The sequence below is a fragment of the Lottia gigantea genome (genome assembly GCF_000327385.1).
Source record: "Lottia gigantea unplaced genomic scaffold LOTGIsca_7, whole genome shotgun sequence".
NCBI classification, from domain to species: domain Eukaryota; kingdom Metazoa; phylum Mollusca; class Gastropoda; family Lottiidae; genus Lottia; species Lottia gigantea.
The window spans coordinates 4576595-4594031 of record NW_008710370.1 but is presented as its reverse complement, the minus strand read 5'-3'; the positions used below and the strand labels follow the sequence as shown (position 1 = coordinate 4594031).

At 32.9% G+C, this 17437-nt stretch overlaps 1 protein-coding gene across 1 annotated transcript in view; it reads right to left on the bottom strand.

The window, feature by feature from the left end:
• The window catches only part of LOTGIDRAFT_210880 (hypothetical protein), a gene marked incomplete at both ends in the record, with an annotated part of 42897 nt that overhangs the window by 8416 nt on the left and 17044 nt on the right, over positions 1 to 17437 (bottom strand). The window contains 21 exons of the mRNA XM_009065689.1: positions 641 to 773; positions 1134 to 1187; positions 1444 to 1593; positions 2190 to 2447; positions 2767 to 2868; positions 3214 to 3282; positions 4029 to 4139; positions 5133 to 5241; positions 5756 to 5814; positions 6402 to 6527; positions 6924 to 7055; positions 7337 to 7492; positions 8794 to 8892; positions 9074 to 9255; positions 9775 to 10055; positions 10528 to 10801; positions 13246 to 13565; positions 14189 to 14307; positions 14883 to 15005; positions 15514 to 15625; positions 16845 to 16918. Coding sequence (XP_009063937.1) covers positions 641 to 773; positions 1134 to 1187; positions 1444 to 1593; positions 2190 to 2447; positions 2767 to 2868; positions 3214 to 3282; positions 4029 to 4139; positions 5133 to 5241; positions 5756 to 5814; positions 6402 to 6527; positions 6924 to 7055; positions 7337 to 7492; positions 8794 to 8892; positions 9074 to 9255; positions 9775 to 10055; positions 10528 to 10801; positions 13246 to 13565; positions 14189 to 14307; positions 14883 to 15005; positions 15514 to 15625; positions 16845 to 16918 — 3043 coding nt within the window. The remainder of the gene's footprint in view (positions 1 to 640; positions 774 to 1133; positions 1188 to 1443; positions 1594 to 2189; positions 2448 to 2766; positions 2869 to 3213; positions 3283 to 4028; positions 4140 to 5132; positions 5242 to 5755; positions 5815 to 6401; positions 6528 to 6923; positions 7056 to 7336; positions 7493 to 8793; positions 8893 to 9073; positions 9256 to 9774; positions 10056 to 10527; positions 10802 to 13245; positions 13566 to 14188; positions 14308 to 14882; positions 15006 to 15513; positions 15626 to 16844; positions 16919 to 17437) is intronic.

Sequence of the window (17437 nt, the reverse complement as noted above, 5' to 3'; positions counted from 1 at the left end):
TTATTTCCCCATAACGATAACAACATCAACATTCATTCCTTATATTTACATTGGTTTATCTTTTCTGATAAAATACGCCAAAATGTTCTATTTTTTAATTGTAAAAATACCCGAAATCGTTGTTGGTTAATTCACCGATATCTGTCTATCGAGTTCTCGCCCCGCCCCTAACAATATAGTTCTATAAATCAATAGTCTTATTTGGATGATAGAATTATCAAATATTTATTATTCCATTGAAATATTAACGGATTTAAAATACCTGTTAGAAACCCTTCCAAAATCCCTTTCCTATCCTTGTTTTTGTTTTCGATGTATTCATACGCCTTATTGTCACATGACAAACTACAGTTATTGGAAAATAAACGCCGGTTTGGTTAACTGGTTTATTGAAGGAAGTGATATTAGAAATGTAAAAATAGTTTGTAGATGTTTGTGGCAACTTCCATATTGCATTTTTCTCAGTTTATGTATTATATCATGTTATTATTGCCTTAAGTCTTTTTGGTGAAAAAGTGACTTCTTTCTGAAAAACATAAATTTATGGAAGTACTGCCATATATGACATTTTATGCTCAAAAGAGATCTTTTGTCCCTTACTACAAACAATCAAAATATAACTTACTGTGTAAAGATGAACCCTTTTTACACCAAGGAGGACTATATAATACAGAACTTTCCCAACAGAACTTTCCTCCTACATCTCTAACCACAACACGACATACAGTTTTAGCTGTAGTCAATCCTGCTGTTACACCACCTCCTGGTGCATCCTGCAAACAATCAAAACAATGGTCTTTTTGATCCAAATATCAAAGGTTTTGATCCAAAAATCAAAGGTTTTTGCTCCATTTTCTTTGTATTTAGAAGCAAACTACAGTAAAAGCCATAGAATGAAATGGAATGGTGGCCAAGCATAGTTAGGTTAAGGACAGCCAGAGCTCTACAGTATGTGGTAATGTAAATTTTCCAAGGATAATGCCACTGTTTTGTCAACTTTCTTTTGATTTCCAATTCTTGGATTAACACAAAAAACACCAGCTCATTCTCCCATCCAAACAACTTGAGTTTGTTTTTTGTATTTAGTTACTAGAGAGTTCACATGCCTCTTTAGACAATAATCATATTCTTACCTTTGCTGGTAGTTCAATAAATGATACTAAACAACGATGATTTAACACAAAAAACTAAAAAGAAACGAAAAAAAAAGTCAGTAAGAGTGGAATAATGTCATATGTCGTACAAATGGTGGTCATGTGTTCTTATCTCAGTTGACACGTGACCTTGAACAAGTCATCTCTCCTCATTATTCCAGTTGTTCCTGTCGTAAATGGGTAAAGATAAACAGGAAAGTTTGGCAAATGACCATCTGGTAGTAAGGAGCCACGAGAGATTTATTGAAACATCAACATTTGGACATGGCCCACAAAATCCCAAACCTACTTGCACATTAGCTGCTGAAAAGATGTCAGGTTTCAAATCTTCTTCAATATATTCTGGTATATCATGATGTTCCTGTACCAAAGTATTTAATCGTGCTGGTCCTGATCCCATTGGGAAGTGACAGAGGTTGTTGACTAAATGTTTCATCAACTACAAATAAATACAAACAAATACAAACAAATATCATAAAAGCAAAATTCTACAAGCTACACCATTCTAGCAGACCGTGAACAATCACTCAACATTCTCGCTGACAGTGGAATTTTTTTACCATTCAGACTGGACAATTTCTTACAATTCTAGCAGAACGTGAACAATTACTCAACATTCTAGCTGACAGTGAACAATTACTTACCATACTAGCAGACTGTATCATTCCAGAAGAATGTGCTATCATTCCAGGAGAATGTGCTATCATTCCAGGAGACAGTGAACAATTACTCACCTTTCCAGGAGAAAATGAACAATCACTATCGGAAGTATACAATTACTTAGTATTCTAGCAGAAGGTGAACAATTACTTACAATCTAGCAGTATGCTGAACAATTACTCAACATTCTAGCAGCATGCTGAACAATTACTTACTGTCTGACAGCAATTTGAACAATTTCTCACTGTTCTAGCAGAAGATGAACAATTACTCACAGTTCTAGTAGTACTCTGAACAATTACTAGCAATATTACTATTCTAGCAGTACCAGAATAATTACTTTATATGTCAACTGCAATTTGAACAATTACTCACCGTTCTGGCAGCAAGTTTAACAATATCGGTCTCAGGTGGCTGACGTGGTTGATCAAACACATTGGGTGTATCAGGAGTCTTCAAAATTTGTTCCTCAAGAACTGAATCTGATGCGTAGCTTTTTGGTGAACTGTTGATGGTGGGTGAATGTGAATCAGTGACGTTGTTAAAATCAGAGTCTGACATGAAATCTGAGAGTGAGTTTGCACTACGTGGTAGAGAGGTAGAACTATGACCAGTCACTGCTGCATGAAGAACCTGGAAATTGAGAGAAATTTTTACATAATTTGTTGATTTGTGAAAGCTCTATACTGGATACTGGTTTAAGATGCCACTGGACAATGGAATAGCTTAGGATGTGGTGGGACATCGGCTGCATGGCCAAGTGGTGTGGGAATTCTGCTTGAAGCAAAAAAACTTTGGATCCTATGCTTACTGCTTCTGGCATCTTCAAATTAGCAGAATATTTCTTTGTTAAGATCGAAAGAACATTGTCAAATCAATCAACAGTTTATAGAGTAAATATAAAGGTCAACAAGTTCACAAAAAACCCAGAGCTCTAACATACCCTGAAAACTTTATATAAACAACTTTTATCAGTATCTGTAGTCTCCATCAACAGGTGTATTGGTATCTTTATACACCACTCAATTAGATTGAACATCATTAATACTATCAACTGGAAAAACAAGACAAAGAGATTGAATTTTCACTTGATGATTGATAACTCTATATTCTATGGTGCAGCTGGGCTGGGCTAAGAGGAAAAGGTACTTCTGATAGGATCAGGACACCTTTGAAGGGAATGAACTACACATAGATTCCTATCACATATTAGCTTATTTTGAAATCATATGAATATCCTTGAGTATTTATACCAAAAAGGGAAATTTTGATAATTTTGGAAGGTAATGTGGTGCTTTGTAGTTTTTGGACAATTACAATTTAAGCTGTTTTATTTATTTAGGCTATATTCTCTGACATGAAAAAAGTTGCTGGGAAAAGAAAAGGTACTAAATCTTACCCTCTTTTCTTCTTCTGTAGAAGAGTTCTCATGATGCCCTAGTAACCCTGATATTGTAGAAACAATCACCTGTAATAAATCATAATAAATGTAGGTAATGAAATGATTTTAGAAGAACTTAAAGGGATAGGTGTGCCATAGATTTTGGTCCTGAATATATGTAAGTAGTCTCAAGAAGTACTAGAAATATATTTAAATCGCATAATTCCTTTAAAAATATCTTAAACCGAATATTGATCACTATTTCTATATATGTCTTTTCTATATATCACATATTAAATTGACGATACGTCATTATATCATTCAAACAGGGATAATTTTAGACACACATGGATATAAAGGCTCAATGAGCTGTGAACACTATCACTGATTGGCTTAGCTGAAAAATCCCTGTTTATGAGACTAAAGTATGATTGGTCAAAAACAATGGTGCACCTGTCCCTTTAATGACCAGAGACAAATTTTGTTATTCTTTATTTATAACAATCAGATTTGTTATGATGTAAATTTAGTGTTTCAGATTTCAGTTTTCTAGTGCAGGGGTGTATCTAGAAAATGCCTGAGGGAAAGGCCAAAAATGAGAGGTGTCTCTCTGAGGCGATCAGATCTGAATGATGTGACAGCCCCTTGTACCTACATCACTGACAGTAGGAAACCCGATTCAAAAATCCAAAGTTATTATCCCGACCTATGCTTGAGATTGAACCCTGGACCTTCAGGTTAGCAAACAAGTGTTTCACTCACTGATCCGGCGTGGCTCTCTCCTCTCATTACAGAGACACAAACTTCATGTAAAAGATAAAGAAGAAGCTCACCTCAACTATTTTTTTGGGTAAATGAGAATGGTAATTGAGTAGTTTATCTGTATGATCACATAACAACATTAACATATCAGATGCCACTTTTGCTACTTTACGATTCACACACTGAAATATAAAGGAATAAGATAACTGTATGGCCTATACAAAATTGTTTCCAAATGTCGTGAAAATTGAAGATGCCACTAGATCAGCAATTGATTGAAAATAATGGCGTTTTAGGTCCTACTTTTCTGCACCATGTGGGCTAGTGAAAACAGATAAGAGTAAGGAGCTTGAGGCATTTCTAATAAGATTAACTGTATTGCCTTTACAAAATTGATGTCAAATGATGGAAAATTGAACTCTTGTAAGATTTATAAGCAAATGATGTTATGTCATCCAAATGATGTTATCCAAATGTTGTTAACCGAATGATGTTAACCAAATGATGTTATCCAAATGTTGTTAACCAAATGTTGTTAACCAAATGATGTTATCCAAATGTTATCCAAATAATGTTAAACAAATGATGTTAACCAAATGATGTTATCCAAGTGATGTTAACCAAAATGATGTTATCTAAATGATGTTATCCAAATGTACTTTGTACACTCATCAAAACGGGTCCAAATTTAAATGTCAGCCAATTTTGACTAAGTTAAAAGCTAATGCTAATTCAAATTTGAGAGGTTTTATAGCACTGTTGGTTAGAGACATCGGATCCTAAACATAACATCATTTGCTTGACTTTGTGCAATAAATGGTGGTTGTGTGTTCTAATCTCAGTCAGCCTGTTCAAGTCTGGTAACCTTCAGCAAATCATCTTTCATCATTACTCCAGCCAGCCAAGAGACCTGACCAAGGACCAGCTTGTAAAAAGGATCCTTGTGAACCCAAGTTGTTATCCACAAAATGGTGGTTGTGTGTTCTAATCTGTTAGCCTGTTCAAGTCTGGTAACCATGAACAAATCATTTTTCATCATTACTCCAGCTGACCAAGAGACCTGGCCAAGGACCAGCTGGTAGGATCCTTGTGAACCAAAGCCGTTATCCTTGTAAAGAAAAAACAAATGAAACAAGGAAGTTGAGTAATCTATTTAGTGTCTTGATTTTCCATACCTTTAACGCTGCCAATAATATATCAATACCATCTTTTATTTTAGGATGTAATGTACCATGTGTTAATTCTTCATATAGAAATATACCAATACTACTAACAGCTATACATCTATAATCAACAATAAACATAGATATACATCATACATGTAATTGCTGGTCAGTAGGCAGCTTAGTATTTACTCCATCAGCTGTCAGAGCTTAATTTCAACTTTCCATCTCAGAGCTTTTTTTAAGCATTGGAGTACTATATTGGGGTAAAGTTTCTGCACCTGAGACCCTGTCTAGTCCATACCAGGCAGTGTGCAATGAGGCAGAATTACTAGAGAAATGGAATATGTTATTCTATGTTCTACTCCTCTGCACGTGATTGAGCTCACAGAGTCAAAAAGTGATTCAAATTTGTCAGAATATCAACATTAGCCAACTCATTTACACACAGGCGTTTAATAATAAAATTCTTATATCAAAAGAAATGGCTGCCTCTGACCTGCTACACTGACATTATCTCTACCTATGCAAGCGTCCTAGCTCACTTAACCATCTAACATTAAAATTTGCTTTTTTTTGCTTTCAATCTGTGAAGAAATCTTTATACTAAACAGGAATTTCAAAATGGTTCTTACCTAGCGTGACCTGCTGGCTCACGTTTACCTGCTACTAATAGAGAATCAATGATGTGATTCTAAAATACAATAAAGTCATACATTTAATTTCTACAAAATATACAAAATAAGATGTGTACACTGTTAATCATTAATTGTCGTGGATGTTTAATAGTTATGGATTTCTTGGGTGAGTTGATCTTAAAGAATCGGAAGGTAGAAAGCTAAAAATTACATGTTTGGAGGAGACTTGCTGCAATGCATCGTATCGTAAATACGGGTTTTGACATTGTCTTATTAACTTAGCCCACTACACTTCATTTAATGGCCGAAGAAGTGAGATTGGTGCTTTTTAAATCTGACCAATCAGAACTGTAGGCCAGAAACGAGGTAATGTAAACAAAATACAACATCACTTTGCCGCCGCCCATTTGAAGAGATAAGAACACATTATTTCTAAGTAAATATTCTAAAGTAAGGTTTGATTTTCTCTTGGCTTCAATTCTTTACCAAAATTCTTTCTCAATTTTGATTGGACAATATAGCTATCAATACGTAATTTTTCTCACTTGTATTACTTGAGGAAGTATGCCGAATGGAGGCATGGCTTTGACACGATAACTTAAGAGGATATTGTTATCATTAAGATAATAAAAAAAACAAGTACCTTCATGTCATTGCAAGTTAAAGTAATTCTGTCTACAGAATTAGGTTTTAAAACTGGCATTTCTTGAAAGTGATTTGGAAAACAGATCAAACATCCTAATAGTGAGACAGCTTCTGCTCTTGGAGGCTGAAAATACAATAACAAAATAAGGTCATGATTAGTTTATAGGTGGCGCTCGATTCGAGAGTTCAGGTTCTGTTTGTTCCAATTCTGGCCTCAATTAAATGGTATGAAAGCAGATGTCACTTCCAAATTTCCCATCAATTTCCTTCTCCGTCATTTTGAATTGGCTGCACCTATTTTTTTCGCATTAGTGTAATGCATTCTGATCTCTGTTCCAACTTGTTTTATTGAACATTCTGCTGATTCCATAAATCCCGCAGAACTCAGCAATCGAGCAGACCCCAGATCTTGTTATGGTTTTGACTTTCCTGGTTTTTCTTAAAAGGATACTACCTCTTACAGTAAACTAGCTTTGAATAAAAGCATGGTAGACATAAAGGATAAAAATAGTAGGCCTACCTCATTAACATCCATGGCAGTAATAATTGAGGAGGCAGCTTGTATAAAATCTAACATCAATAATCTACTAGCTGGTAGAGGACAACTAAAATACTTGGCTCCACAATTACGAATTAAAACATTAGCTACATCCTGAAACACCATAGAAAAATGTCAAATCATTTTTAAAGGGGCAGATGCGCTATTTTTTTTTTACTAATCTTATTTAGTCTCTGAAACAGAATTTTTTTTTTGTTAAGCCAATCAGCAATCGTGTTCACAGCTAAAATGGCACAACCGCCGCTTTAAATTTGTATAAAAAATACTCTGCAAGACTACACAGTGTACTCTAGGTAATCCAACATCTTATGGGCAAATAAAAAGGACCACATGAATACAGAACATCTGATTAAGCACAGTCATAAGAATCTTACCTGATCTGAAGAGAGTAGACCATGATGTAATATATAATAATACTGTGATAAAATATCTAAAGCGGGAGTGATATCATGTCTCTGAATCATTATCTGACATAATAACTGATATGCAAACAACTTTCCTTCTTTATACCGTTCATCTAATTTTATACACTGAAACATAAAGAAAATAAACATGTTTTTACCAAATCTTTCCTGATTGTTTTTCCTAATCAGTCATGTTTGATGCTTTATTGCTCATGTTTGATTTTCTTTATTTGATCATGTTTGATTTTCATTATTTTGTCATGTTTAATTTTCTTTATTGGTCATGTTTAATTTTCTTTATGTTTGTCTTTATTAGGCGTAGTCATGTTTGATATTCTTTACTAGTCATGTTTGATTGATTTTCTTTACTAGTCATGTTTGATTTTCTTTACTAGTCATGTTTGATTTTCTTTATCTGCCATGTTTGATTTTCTTTACTAGTCATGTTTGATTTTCTTTATCTGTCATGTTTGATTTTCTTTATTAGTCATGTTTGATTTTTCTTCTTAAGTCATGTTTGATTTTCTTTACTAGTCATGTTTGATTTTGATTTTCTGTATTAGTCATGTTTGATTTTCTTTACTAGTCATGTTTGATTTTTGTTATTAGTCATGTTTGATTTTCTTTATTAGTCATGTTTGATTTTCTTTATAGGTCATGTTTGATTTCTTTATCTGTCATGTTTGATTTTCTTTATCAGTCATGTTTGATTTTTTTACTTGTCATGTTTGATTTTCTTTGCTAGTCATGTTTGATTTTCTATATCACTCATGTTTGATTTTCTTTATCAGTCATGTTTGATTTTCTTTATAGGTCATGTTTGATTTTCTTTATAGGTCATGTTCGATTTTCTTTATCAGCCATGTTTGATTTTCTTTATAGGTCATGTTCGATTTTCTTTATAGGTCATGTTCGATTTTCTTTATCAGTCATGTTTGATTTTTCTTCTATAAGTCATGTTTGATTTTCTTTACTAGTCATGTTTGATTTTGATTTTCTGTATTAGTCATGTTTGATTTTGTTTACTAGTCATGTTTGATTTTTGTTATTAGTCATGCTTGATTTTCTTTATTAGTCATGTTTGATTTTCTTTATAGGTCATGTTTGATTTCTTTATCTGTCATGTTTGATTTTCTTTATCTGTCATGTTTGATTTTCTTTATTAGTCATGTTTGGTAATTTCATTTAGTCATGTTTGATTTTCTTGATTAGTCATGTTTCATGTTTGATTTTCTTTATTAGTCATGTTTGATTTTCTTTATTAGTCATGTTTGATTTTCTTTATTAGTCATGTTTATTTATTTCAGTTAGTCATGTCATGTTCTGCCTTGTTCCATTCAGTTGTGCTTGCTTTCCATTTTGGCATTGTTTGGTTTCATTTCTGACATAGAACAAATTATAGGAAAATGTTGTCAAATAAATCCTACCTCAAATAACCATGATATAAATTTATGTTGTTCTGGTATTAAAATTGGAGGTTGAGGTGAAATCATATTATCAGACGTCACTCCCAAATTCTCTCTCATCTACAATATAATAGTAAATTATAGTATAACACATCTTAGTGGGATTATAGACCTCACATTAGTAGCATCATATTTTAAACAAAGAAGAGCTTCAAATATTGAAATTAGAGGTGTTTTTATTTCAGCAAATTGTATCGACACAGATCAAAGTGTGCAAAAACAAATCTATATCAAAACGTACTCTGAACATTGTATCTTGCAGATCACTTAAGTACTCAAAGACAGAGGCATGTATAGCAGGATCCTCTATTTTATTAATGTTGCCTAAACATCCTATCATTCTCTTCCACAATACAACAGCAACATCTGGCATCCATCCTGTCACATGACCACCAGACAGTACACTACGAGATTCATTAAAATCTGAAATAAAATGAAATTACATGAAGTTTCCATTTATTTGTCCTACTTTTCTGCACATCTGAGGGGAATAGCACTGCCATGATAAAGTTTTGCAACAGCAGTGACAAGCATTTACCAACAATCAATTTATTGAATGAATTTTATGTCCTACTAATTTACAACAGATTTGGCTATTGAATATGAGCAATGCCATGCGGTGTGCAATAATGGAAATTTGGCAGGGAAGGGAATTAGCCTACTCTTTTGATTTTGCACTGTTAAGGTATATCTATGATGCACATTGGAATGTTAAAGCAACCAATTCAAAAAAATAAATTGCTGTTAAAATATCACTTTTTGCATCTTTAAAAGCTAATGAAGATGAACAGTGTTTAATGATGGAAATTTTTCTAGGACAGTAGCACCAATTACAAGCAACTTCTAATTCTCACTGTTTTACAACTATGCAAGGCTAGTAGAATGGGAACACCTGAGAACTCTCCTAGAGTTATCCTACTGTTTTCTACATCCTGAGCTTACCTTCTGGTCTAGCATCTTCATCAGCTCCAGCCATCATGTCAATATGTAAACTATCTCTATCAGGTGTGGGACTATCTTTCTGAGGTAATATTTCACAGGTAGGTGAGGGGGTACGTGATACAGATTTAGATCTCATGGACACTGGAGATGGTGTTCTAGACACTAAAGATAGAAACAAAAATATGTCAGATGTCATTACGGCATAGGTGGAATAGACTAAAAACGCTAACGGTGGTCGAGAACTAGTAGCAAAATGGCATAAGGTGTTCTGGAAGGTAGGGCTGGGCAATAGCGGTTCAAGTGGATATCACAATATCTAGCATTAATATATCACGATATGGGTATATAGCTTGATATTTCTTAGACTTGGTTTTTACTGGTTTTGAAAACTATTTCTTTTTATATCTAAAAACTTGAAATGCATGAATATCTCTTAAAAACACCGCAGTCTTGAATATAATAAAAAAAAAACCCAGTTTTTGTTACTTGTTAAAATAGTACAGATAATCTTTTCTGCACAAAAAATTGAGGTTATATCAGGATAAGTACCATATATCACAATATGGCAAAAATTCGGTATTTTTTAATCAGGCGATTTAAATTACTATACAGGTATTTATCGTGATACTGGTATATCACCCAGCCATACTGGAAGGTGTAGCATTGTAACCTCAATTATAACTGTAACTTGATAACACATGTGTATTATGTGCTCAGGCCAAAAAACAGATGATGTAAATACTAATAAGCAACTCTATCACAACACAAGAATCATATAGAAAAATTATATGAAATTCAGAATATGAAAAAATCTTTATCAGGAAATTGACTGAGTTACAATTACCTCTAGATGTTAAAGGATCATAGTCTGATTTTTCTAGACTATTATTATCTGGGGTACACTGTAAATATTGCCCTGATGTTAGCTCCGCTGTACATGTACTGGTGGTATTGATACGAGCAACTTCATCATCTTCCATTGCTGCTGTAGCTCCTGTAAATATAATCATGGTGGTAGATGCATTAACTGGGTATCAATAAAATATAATTTACTCTGGGATCTAATTAAAGGGACAGTTGCACCATTTTTTTTTTTTTGACCAATCATACTTTAGTCTCAGAAACTGGAATTTTTTTGGTAAGCCAATTAGTATTAGTGTTCACAGTTCACTGTTGAAATTTGAACCTTCAAATCCATGTGAGTCGTTTGAATGTTAAAATGATGACACATACTCTGTGATATAAGCTTATAGAAAAAAACATACATAGAAAGAGTAAAATTCCAAGTTTGAAATATTTCTAAAGGAATGATGTGATTTTCGTACATTTCTAGTACTTCTGAATACTATTCAGATATATTCAAGAATAAAATCGACCCCCTAAATGGTGCATCTGTCCCTCTAATATTACTTGAATCACTGAATTGTGAGTTTAGTTTGGGAGTCATGACCACTGCCATTATTCAAAACCATAAGCAACTACTGGTAATCACACTACTGGTGTCGTCAATAACACTTAGTTTTAGTGGAATTGCAAGAAAGACAGACATCTGATACACATAAAAAATTTAGAAAACCTCTTTACACAGGGATCTCAGTATAGAACAAAAAAAGAAGAGAAGAGGGAAAATGTAAAAAAAAAATATCAATATAAAGGGGCTCCGATATGGAGTACAGGGGAAATTTTATCATTTCAAGATACTTAATTCTTGTGTTTTGGTGGTATGGACTTACCTGATGGAGGTAATGTATGGGGAGATGAAGAAGAATGATGACATGCAGTAGACATGCTGGTATTATTATTATCTTCTTTCTCAAAACTTGTTCCTAAATCAGTCAAATAAATCATGCACAATAAAGAATAGACATTGGTCTAAACAAGGTAAAATGGAAGCACATTCCTGTTTTCAATAATCTTTTTAACCAGTATTTATTTTGAAGCTTGAATTTCAGAAATCTGGCGTAACAGCTTTTCAATTAATGCAATATGATGAGGTGTATATACAATAAATAAACCAAGTACTAACGATCCAAACCGCAAAATGAAACCCTAAACATATTGACGTAACAGCTTTTCAGTCAATGTAATATGATGAGGTGTATATACAATAAATAAACCAAGTACTAACGATCCAAACCACAAAACGAAACCCTAAACATATTGACATAACAGCTTTTCAATCAATGCAATATGATGAGGTGTATATACAATAAATAAACCAAGTACTAACGATCCAAACCACAAAACGAAACCCTAAACATATTGACGAAATATTGGTAACAGCTAATGGAGTTTTCACAGTACAATATAACACTAATGTGATAAGGCAATATTTCGAAAATAACTTTCATCATCAAAGACTCAAGATTTTTTTTCATAATTTTTTGGTTTCTCATATTCCTTGTTATTTACCCTATATTTCCGAATATAATGTGCACTCCTTCCTTACCCCATCATATCTGGAAAAATCCATTTACACCCCATATATAGCACACCCCTTGTTGACGAAAAATTTGAAGTTGGAGATGGCATAACACAGACACCTAATTTGTGAGTGTTAACAAGGCATATTCCACATTTTTAACTTGCAGAATTTTCCTTCATGATCATGTATAGACGAAAATTAACTGAATACCAAAAAAGTTTATTGAAAACAGATTTTAAGCAAAAAATTAAAACAAAGACTACTTCCATGCTTTGTACATTTAGACCAACAGTTATCTTCTACAAAGCATTAATTAGTAAAAATAACAGCCAAATCTATCACATAACGATTTCATTCCAATTTACAGATTGACTTTATGGGCAAGGGGGCAATTGTTTGGCTTTGAACATGGAAAGTTGGAAAGTAGTTGAGCAGGGTAGGTTAATCTGCTTTATTTTACAAAAAGTCCAATTAAAGGGATTGTAAAAAGGTTTTCTACATTTTTTATGCGTATCAGGGACACTGATAACATCAATTTGCACCATTCCAATTGTCAATCAGACATATGTGGTTCCTGCTATTCCACTAATAACTAAGTGTTTTAAGACATCATCATGAAATTTGCTTCTATCACATAAGACCTTTGCTGGGGTGACATCATAAAACACTTAGTTTTAGTGGAAGCACAAACATCTGACTTAAAATTGGAATGGTGCAAATTGATGCTATCAGTATCCCCGACACACGTACAAAATCCTACAATCCTTTTAAGGTGGATAAGTGTCAATTGAAAGAATCGATTTTGTATCCATGTATATTGCAACTCAAACAGCCATCTCAAAATAAAGTAAAGTCTTCTCAAGTAGTTCATTTCTGTATCTGACAACTGTCAAGAAATTCTGGAGGAACTCAAAGGAGGAAATTGCCAAAATCTTTAAGAGTTTCTACAGAGTGATCACTTTAGGACTGGTATGTAAGAGCTCTCCTCCAGAACTTTTAGTCATGCAAGATTAAAAACAACATTAACTGAAAAAATGCAGTCTTACCTCTTAGTTTTTCCAGTAGTTCTCTAGGGTCGGCAATATTGCCTTCACTGCTGCTTCTGATCATAATCTCAGATGGATCAGAACCATTTCTAGAATGTGCTGGTGATGGCTCACCGCTCAATGACCTCTGTTTATGAAGTTCATGTCTAGATTTGACACTTCCATCACTGCGGTATTTACCACGTTCAAATGGTGATTCTGCACCTGGAGCTGAATTGGTGGACCCACGTAGACCACTACCTGATTCATTTCTTCCCCAACTTCTTGAAAATCCTTTATCACTTACTGATCTTGATCTCAATTCTAAAATATGAACATCTCTTAGTAATAACATCTAGGTAACAAGTGATATGGAAATATTCAGGACTGTGACCATATTGTTTGAAATCCATATTTAATGGCAGTGGAATAGCTCAGTTTGTAGCAAGTTGGATTATTGTCTGCTAGGCTATTAGGTGCAGTGGATTTAAATCCTCCTCAAGACAAGATGCCTGTGCCTGTGCTTCCAAGAGTCACCCCAGTGTCAGCTTTCACCCCTTAATACCTAAAACTCCTGACAACAGTTCAATTTCTGGGGACTTTTCAAATCATCTTAACACTTAATGTGTATCGCCAATTATGATTTCTATATTGAATTATTAACAGCAGCTTTTATGATAGCGACTTCATAAAATGCTTAGATTTTCTGGAATTGCAAGACCCACAGCTGTTTGATTGACTATTTAAAGGGACAGATGCACCATTCTTTTTGACCAATCATACTTTAGTCTCAAAAATGGGATTTTTTTTAGCTATGCCAATCAGTCAAAATTTGAGCCTTCAAATCCATGTGTGTCCAGAATTATCCGCATTTGAATGTTAAAATGACGACTCCATCCTGACAATCAAAAACAAATTTTGAAATTCTTGTTAATTCCTGCCGATTCCAGAGACCAGAAGAAACTTACCCTTTCCTCTCTTTCGTTTCTCTTTCTGTTCACTCAATCTTTCTAGAGGTAAATCATTTAGATGTAGACCATATACTTGATTAGCTAACACACGAGTCAATGTTTCCATAGTTTTCTAAAACAGAAAATATTACTTCATTTTCCTGACAATCTGATATGAATGCGGTCTGATTGAGATGTTAATCTGTTGATCTGTGATCTATAGGTAATTATCAACTTGGCTACCTCAAGTGAAGAATTATGTTATGTTTATTATTCACCAAATCTCAAGCAATTTAATTACTGGATGTTTAATTTTGTGTTTTTTGCAGGTTTATATCAGATTCTTTAGAACAGCCAGTTAAAGCTTTGGTTCTTTAAATGGAATCGTTTCCGTTTCATCAAACTAATGGTTGTTATGGGTTCTAATCTGGGACAGCATGTGAAAGTCTGATGACCTTGAATAAGTCATCTTCACCTATAATAGCAGTCTGCCAGCTGTAAATGGGTAGCGTGAATTTGGCAAAAGTCAAAGTCAAGAGGTTTGACCAAGAATCAGCTGGTAGAAAGGATTCTGTGTGAACCTAAGTTATCAACCTTGCAAAATATAGTAGTTTCTTTCTGTTATTCTTATTGCCATACAAGAAATCTATGATTAAATAAGTTTTTTCTTTAAATTGTGACATAATTTAATAATTTAATAAGACTTACGGCCCATTCTTTAACCACTTCTATCCAAGATGTCAGAGAAGATAAAGATTGTAAGAAATCATTCCATAAACTGACAGGTATCATTACATTTAGATTAGCCTTAATCCATGTTACAATTAAAGTCTGAAATTAGATTATTATCATTTTACAAGGTGGAGTATACCCTAACTTCTACATCAGAGTCCGAAATTAGTTCATGATAATTTTAATGGTGGAGTATGTACCAACTTCTAATTCAGAATTTGCAATTAGTTCATGATAATTTTAAAGGTGAAGTATGTACTTACTACAAAAAAAAGAATTAGTTCATGATAACTTTAAAGGAGAAGTATGTACTAACTTCAAAATAATGTAAATTGTATATAATTCATCCTCTTTTTGTACACATTTTGTACAGATTTATCAATTTTCATTGGAAATGGGAGAGAGTAGTCAATTCTTATGGATTTCATTTGCTTGTAACTTTTAGTTCTTTAATTTAATTCTCAAATTTGCAAAGGTTCAAATTTGAGTGTCATGAACAATTTAAGCTATTTTCATTAAATGCCATTCACACTTTTTGTGAGCTGATGGAGGTTTGGCTAATCATAGAATAATATCAACATAGTGTATTACTAAATTTAATTCTGACCTGAAATATAGGCTGTGCTAGTCTTCCACCTAAACTTTTATGTCTTTCTGATGGTGGAGATGATTTCAACACGCCTGAAGTAACTCTCAACAACACAACCAATAACTGCTCCCTGTAACAGAGAATATGAATAATATCATCTAGTTATAGTTAAAAACAAAAACCTCGTTTACATTCAAGAAATCTAAACAATGATGTAAATATTTCAATTCATTAATCAACTGATCTACAGTCTGTGCATACATCACTGTCATTATCTTCAATAAGATGTATGAAAGTCATTATCTTCAATAAGATGTATGAAAGTCATTATCTTCAATAAGATGTATGAAAGTCATTATCTTCAGTAAGATGTATGAAAGTCATTATCTTCAATAAGATCAATGAAAGTCATTATCTTCAATAAGATGTATGAAAGTCATTATCTTCAATAAGATGTATGAAAGTCATTATCTTCAATAAGATCTATGAAAGTAATTATCTTCAATAAGATCAGTGAAAGTCATTATCTTCAATAAGATCTATTACAGCCATTATCTTCAATAAGATCAAGGAAAGCCATTATCTTCAATAAGATCTATGAAAGTAATTATCTTCAATAAGATCTATGAAAGTAATTATCTTCAATAAGATCAAGGAAAGTCATTATCTTTAATAAGATCAATGAAAGTCATTATCTTCAATAAGATCTATGAAAATCATTATCTTCTATAAGATCTATTAAAGTCATTATCTTCAATAAGATCTATTAAAGTCATTATCTTCAATAAGATAAATAATGTCATTATCTTCTTTAAGATCTATTAAAGTCATTATCTTCAATAAGATCTATTAAAGTCATTATCTTCAGTAAGATCAAGGAAAGTCATTATCTTCAATAAGATCTATTAAAGTCATTATCTTCAATAAGATCAAGGAAAGTCATTATCTTCAATAAGATCTATGAAAATCATTATCTTCAATAAGATCTATGAAAGTAATTATCTTCAATAAGATCAATGAAAGTCATTATCTTCTAAAAGATCTATTAAAGTCATTATCTTCAATAAGATCAATGAAAGTCATTATCTTCAATAAGATCAATGAAGGTCATTATCTTCAATAAGATCTATCAAAGTCATTATTTTCAATAAGATCTATTAAAGTCATTATCTTCAATAAGATCAATGTAAGTCATTATCTTCAATAAGATCTATTAAAGTCGTTATCTTCAATAAGATCTATTAAAGTCATTATCTTCAATAAGATATATAAAAGTCATTATCTTCAATAAGATCAAGGAAAGTAAGAGTTGTCATCACAAATAAAATGTAATTAATGATATATCTTACCAAGTATTCTGATTAAGAGTCACATGCATCACTAAATATCTATATATGTTAAGTACTCTTTTACAAAGATCAACCTAAAAAATAAAACACGATAAATTGAAACAAAGCAGTTTCATATCTTACTACTCGTCACCTTAAATAAAAGCTTAGTCGTTAGCGAGTTAAATTGTCATGTGCAAGTCGATAAAGTGCCATGGGTTTGTACCCTCCTCAAGGTAAGAAAAATTCTGATGCCTAAGCCAGTGCTTCTGAGAGTCGGCCAGGTGTAGGCTCTCACACATAATACAAAAAGGCTAAAATTAGTATTCAGGATAGTCAAAAGTAGTTTCTATAGTCTACTGATTATAAAATAACTTGGTTATAAAATAAAAAGATGATAAATACCTGTTCCTGTAGTGAACTGTCATCAGTAGTTTCTAATAGAAAGACATTAGCTGAGTTGGTTATAAAATAAAAAGATGATAAATACCTGTTCCTGTAGTGAACTGTCATCAGTAGTTTCTAATAGAAAGACATTAGCTGAGTTGGTTATAAAATAAACTGATGATAAATACCTGTTCCTGTAGTGAACTGTCATCAGTAGTTTCTAATAG